General features: G+C 56.3%; 1 protein-coding gene across 1 annotated transcript; it reads right to left on the bottom strand.

Annotated features, from left to right (window-relative positions):
* Positions 1-563: 563 nt before the first annotated feature.
* Positions 564-4,472, bottom strand: MCHR1 (melanin concentrating hormone receptor 1). The gene is made up of 2 exons (XM_036299994.1): positions 4,161-4,472; positions 564-2,964 (listed from the first exon to the last, which is right to left on the bottom strand). The coding sequence occupies exons 1-2, from the start codon at positions 4,240-4,242 to the stop codon at positions 1,997-1,999; spliced, it is 1,050 nt and encodes a 349-aa protein (XP_036155887.1). The 5' UTR covers positions 4,243-4,472; the 3' UTR covers positions 564-1,996.
* Between the last annotated feature and the right edge of the window lie 1,503 nt (positions 4,473-5,975).

The following is a 5,975-nucleotide window of genomic DNA, read 5'->3' as shown; positions in this document are numbered from 1 at the left end:
AACCACCCACTCACTTTTCTGGCTGAACCTACTTTGCTGCCATTGAGGGTTTAAATGGAGTTGGGAGCTGAAAGAAGGGGTGTTGCCCTCCCTAGAGGTTGCAGGGCCGTCAGCAGGGTGGTCGTCCAGCTACAGAGCTGTTGACTTGGTCACTTCCATTTCCTGAGACAGGTCACCTCACCTATTTCCTCTCCCAAATTCCTGAATGTGGGGTTTGGAGATAGACCCGTGGGCAAGCGTTTCACAGGCAAACCAGCTTCAGGAAAACCTCCGGTGGATAGGAGTTGCCTCGAGGTTCCCCGAAGAATCTTTTTTCTTTTGTTGGATGTGCTTTTAAAATATATTTGGAGTTTACCTCTGGCAGCTAGAGACTAGTGAGTAGGGAAAAGGAACCATCAGCTTCTTTGCTCCCTGGTACTGGATGGAGTGGAAACCCAGCTGAGAAGTACTGCTGCTCGTGATGATGATAAAAAGAGCTCCCGGGACCCAAAGAAGCTGTCCAAAAGTTTGTAAAACAGGCTCCTACTGCAACTCTGGGGGGGGGGGGGGGGATGTCAAGAACAGGCCGTGCCCGTGCACCTACTTTCAGGACGCATCTGGACCAGCTGGAGGCTCTGAGGCTCATAATTTGCTCCCACTGTCTCATCAACATCTGCTGAGCAATTTGCGAAGGACTCCTGGCTCCCAGCTGCTCTTGGTGAAGCAGCCGTGAAGCAGCAGCTTTGGCTGCCGCCCAGTGGCCCCGCCTGTAGTCTTCTGCTCAACGTGGCTCACTCCAGGTCTTAGCAGCTGCAAGAAGCCAGCTCAGGCTGCCCTGAGAAGCCAACCCTGCAACCAGTGACTCAGCGGGGACATGGTGGTGGGACATGGGGCCTGAGGGACCAGCGCTGACAGAAAAGGAGCAGACAGAAAGGGGAGTTCTGGCGACGAGCACAGCAGTAGAATTGCAATCTAATGAATTCACAGTAATTCCATTTGTGACACTGACCCCTCCCTGTGGGTATAGATAAGCAGATCCCCTGCTTTTTGCTTCCTAAAATGTAGCCTGAACCAAGTTCTAGATTCCAAAGCCAAGTGATCCCTCTTTCCTTTTCTGGCACCCACCCTCCCCCTCTCCCCACCCCCAAGCCCAAGCAGTTATATAGGAGCATCTAGAGATTTTTATTTGGGAGAGGAAGGGCCACAACAAAAAGATGGTGCCAACACACCAGGCATCTGAACGACCCCTGCACATGCAGGACACTGATGGCCACTCGCTCTGGATCTGGTGACTGATGAATGTGCCCGTGATGACAATGTGCCCACAGCTGCAAAAACCCCTTGTTACCTCCCTTTTTTTAAATTTCAAGACACCCCACCCCAGTTAGCCTTGTCATTTTCAGTTGGGTCTCCTAGCACATTGGGCTTTTACTCCTGTGGGCTCAGAGCCCCCCACCCCCAAATGGTAAACATGCACCCCCTAAAGATACAGGGAAAGCAGCACAGGATGCTGGAACACGGAGAGACGGCACGCTTCCTTTCTCATCACCCTCCAGCTTGGGAGAGAGGCTGCCCTCCATCCTGCCAATGAGATGGAAAGGGCATGGAGTCGGCACCACCTTCCCCTGTGCTGTGCCGTGGGGCCCCACTGTCGCACCCAGGCCCTGCCTGGCTTTAAACAAACCTCTTGTCTCAGGAAAAAGACATTTGGGAGCTAGCCAATGCGGGGCTCAACTGAATATTTAAAGCAACATTTTCTTCTTGCTCAGCTTCTGTTCAACCCCAAGCTTCCATCCTGCTCTCCCAAGGGGATTTCTGATGCTTGAAGCCCCCGACCTGGCTTGGAGCCTTCCCAGCAATTTGGGGGGCCCCGTGGAAGGTGTTTGGTAGCAGCAACCCCCTCCCCGCCCAGCCTCCCTGCATTCTCCCAGAGCGGTCTTGGGTTTTCATCAGTCTCTTTCCCCGTGGCCTGCTGTGGTGTCCTGACTTGGAGGTGCCCAGGGTGGCAGGGGAAGTGTCAGGTGCCTTTGCTTTCTGTCCTCTCTTCATCGTTGCTGACGGCTCGAAGCTGCCCCTGGGCCGCAGGCTTTACCGACAGGACCAAGCGTTTGCGGAACGTCTCGCAGAGCACGATGTACACAAAGGGATTGAGGCAGCTGTTGGCATAGCCCAAGCTGATGGCCGCGTTGTACAGGTAGACAAAGGTGAGCGTCGGGCGGCTGATGGACAACTGGGTCAGCTGTAGCACGTAGTAGGGTGCCCAGCATATAAAGAAGACCAAGCATATGGCAATGGCCGTGCGGGTCACCTTCTTTGTCCGCAGCCGGATGCTGCGTTGAGAGGCGGGGGCCACGGAGGACGTCATACGCTGCAGAATCCTCACGTACGCAGCCGTGATGACCACAAAGGGCAAGGCAAAGGCCAGGAAAAACTGGTACAAGGTGAACCAGTAGAGGTCAGTGTCCGGGTTGGGCAGGCGGATGCCACAGCCCACCGTGCCCCCTGGGAAGGGGATGAGCCTGGCATAGAGCCACACAGGGGTGATGCTGATGAAAGAGAGGGCCCACAGGAGGCAGATGACCAGGGTGGCCACAGAAGGCTTCCGGAACTTGGTGGAGGAGATGGGGTGGACAGTGGCCAGGTAGCGGTCGATGGCCATGGCAGTCAGGATGTAGGTGCTGGTGAACTGACTGTTGGCGTCCATGGCCGTGATGAGGGTGCACATGGTCTCTCCAAAGTGCCAGACCCCGTTGCCCATGAGCTGGTGGATCATGAAGGGCATGCCCAGGAGGAAGAGGAGGTCCACCACCGAGAGGTTGATGATGAAGATGTCGGGGACGTTGCTGCACCAGTGCAGCTTGGACTTCTTCACCACCGCGAAGATGACCATGGAGTTCCCCACGATGCCCAGGAGGCAGATGGTGCCGAACACCGAGGGCATGATGATGTTGACATAAGAGACACTCCCTCTGCGAGGAGGTGGCCCTGGGGACAGAAGGCCAAGTGTCAGTCACTAGGCACGGACTCCGCTCTCTCAGGGCTGACATCCTTCTGGCCTGCTCAGCCTCCGGCGACACGCTTGCTCGCCTCTGCATCCTCCCTGCCATTCCAGCTCAGGGTCCACCATTTATCTAGAATTCTCTCCTACCATTCTCCCTCCACACACTGTGGCTCACCTTGGCCTCCTCCACCGGTTTCCTGGTCAATCCTCCTAGATTCTAACCCACTCCCTGTTCATTGAAGAACCCAGTCCTTTGCCTCCCGCATTGTTTCAGAAGACAGAGAGCCAACAACCACAGCTATGGGCCCCCGCTGGCTTAACAGAAGGACATGAAAGTGTGTGTGTGTGTGTGTGTGTGTGCACATGCACGCGCGTGCATGTATGTACTTGCTCTTTTTCTATTTGCAGCCTTGACCATTTCATTTTAGAAATTGCTGGTTGGAGCTGTGACTGCTTCCTGGGCATCTCTGTGGGCGACTGTCTTGTGGAGGCTTCTGCCCATGAGGCCCTCAGCCCTCCCCTCTCCTGGGACCCTACCGGGGATTGCCTTGGCCTGGGTCTTCTGAGCCTGGGCCCCCACCCAGGGAGCAGAACCTGAAGCGGGTGCTGCAGCCCCACCGCCTGAGAATTGTCTTCACACAAACCTCTCCTCTTTTTCCTTCCTTCCCATCTCCCTCAAAGCTAGGATTGCAAGGCATCTCAGCTCCGGAGATGTCAGGCAGCTCCACTCACCAGGAAAGTTAATCCCTGTGAGTTACCCCTTCCCACAGCCTTTCCAGCGGGCAGCCCGGATGGTTCAGATCCCATTGCTGCGGCTGGAGTAAAAAGCCAAAGGCACTGGTGAATAAGGGAGCCTCCAGCTGCCTCCCCACAGGCTGTCCCCCAGCTTCTCTGGCTGGCTTTTCCAGCCTGGAATTTTTCCTGCAAAGCACATTTGGAACTCATCAGTGAGCCCTCGCCGCCGCCGGCCACCATCCTTGCCACTTCTGGATGTGCCTTTGCTCCAGCTCCTCCTGCCCTTGCCTGCCCCGCCCCCTTCTCCCCTTCCCCTTCGAGCCAAGCAGACTGCAGACCTGCTCATGAAGCCCTGAAAGTTTCCCAGGCAGTTGGGCTCAGAGATGATCCTTCTCCTTTTCCCTCCCCAGCGCCAGGGGGGCGGCTCCCCTCCGACCCTACTCACCTGCGGAGGTGAGGTTGTCCTGGCCGGCCGAGGTGTTGCTGGCGTTGGGGCCGGTGGTCAGCAGCAAGGCTTCCAGGTCCATCCTGCGGTGCCTGTGGCCCGCTGGCCCGTCGCCCACGCAGGCTGCGGCAGCCTCCGGCGCCCGGAGTCCCGTCCTGGAGCGGGAGCCCGCAGTCCCGAAGGGGGTCTTCCGGGCAGCCTGCAGCTTCAGCTGCCTCTAAGCCCCACTGCTCTTCCCACTCCCTCCTTCCCGGTTCCCACTGACATCACCTAAACACATTAACATTCGGAGGCAGATGAACATTAACCTCTTCAGTCCCGGGCTGCAGCTCCCACTTCTGACTGCCCGCAGAGCCAGCGGCCAGGGAAGCCCAGCAGGGAGGGGCTGCCGTCCCCCTGGCAGGGCTGTGTCTCCTGTGCTCACAGGGGGTGCTGCTTGCTTCCTGTGAGGTGCCTGCAAGGGACAATGGGCTGCCTCCCATTGGAGGAAAGACAGAGCCTGGCCTGTCCCCTAATCCCAGGTCTGGGTGGCTGGCCACCTGGAGGGGACAGTATGGCTGTGCTCACAGCATGCCTGCCCCGCAGGTCACCCTCAGCCCCTTCCTAGAGCCCCATGGATCCCAACCATCTTGCTGGAGCGACTGCCAGTGTCCTTTCGAAGCTAAGGAGTTGCCGGCTGCTGAGCCTTTGACGGGGACTCCGAGGTGACTCCATGCTGGTGATGGCCAGAGTCTCGGAGACCAGCAGGGATAAACTCCCGCCTGCACAGGGTCAGCATGGACTAGACTCACAGAGGTTTTATTTTCCTAAATGCTCCGAGGTCCTTGAGGTTTGACCTGGGATTCCTTGAGACACATTTCAGAGCATCGGCCCCCAAAGAGGTCGTTAACCAGGAGCAGCCTTAGAGGGCGAAGCATGGAGTGAATGCTCTGCCGAGCATCCTGCGGCCGGCCTCAGAGCCCACAGCTGCCACCACCTCCAGTGCCAGACTCGGGAGCTGGGGGTTCAAGTTAACCATCGTCTGGTCCTTACACACTTCTTCAGAGTCGTTATTTGCTTCATCCAACAAATATTTATTGAGCACTTACTACTTGCCAGGTTCTGTAATGAAAAAGAGCAATCAAGTCCCTGAGGCCCTGTCCTCATGGAGATTACATTCAAATTGGGGAGGAGACAGAAAACATACCAAACCATGGAAAAGACCATTTACGATATGGTGATCAGTGCTGTGAAAAACTTAAAGCTGGGCCAGGGCCCAGGCAGCAGCAAGGAGGTGGGGGTTGCTGTTTGACACAGGAAGGCCTCTCTGAGGAGTGTTTTGAGAAGAATCCTGAAGGAAGTGAAGAGACTGTTTGGACATATCTGCAGGAAGAACATTCTAGGCAGTAGGAATAGCTAGTGCAAAGGCCCTGCTGCAGGAGTGTGCTGGGTGTCTGTGAAGACCAATCAGTGTGGCTAGAGGAGAACAAGGGAAAGATTAGCAGGAGACACATCAGAGAGGAAACAGTGGGGAGGGTGGGTTCTGTCAGGCCTTGCGAGCCATTGTAAGGACTTGGCTTTCCTCTTAGGGGAAACGGGAGTCCCTGGAGGGTTTTTGGCTGAGGAGGGATATGATCACACAGGTTTTTAAAAGATCAGCCTGGCCCGGCCTGTGTGGCTCAGTGGATTGAGTGTCAGCCCATGCACCAAGAGGTCACTGGTTTGATTCTTGGTCAGGGTATATGCCCAGGTTTCGGGCTCGATCTCCAGTAGGGGGCATGCAGGAGGCAGCCAATCGATGTTTCTATCTCTCCCTCTCCCTTCTCTCTCTCCAAC

Source organism: Myotis myotis, unplaced genomic scaffold (assembly GCF_014108235.1).
Source record: "Myotis myotis isolate mMyoMyo1 unplaced genomic scaffold, mMyoMyo1.p scaffold_m19_p_3, whole genome shotgun sequence".
NCBI lineage: Eukaryota > Metazoa > Chordata > Mammalia > Chiroptera > Vespertilionidae > Myotis > Myotis myotis.
Note: the sequence above shows the minus strand (reverse complement) of the source record. Positions and strands in the feature narration are given on the sequence as shown.

Coding starts and splice junctions, on each gene's coding strand:
- MCHR1 (XM_036299994.1), bottom strand. CDS start 4,242: ATGGACCTGGAAGCCTTGCTGCTGACCACCGGCCCCAACGCCAGCAAC. Junction 2,965..4,160: donor GGACAACCTCACCTCCGCAG/GTGAGTAGGGTC, acceptor TTCTGTCCCCAG/GGCCACCTCCTCGCAGAGGG.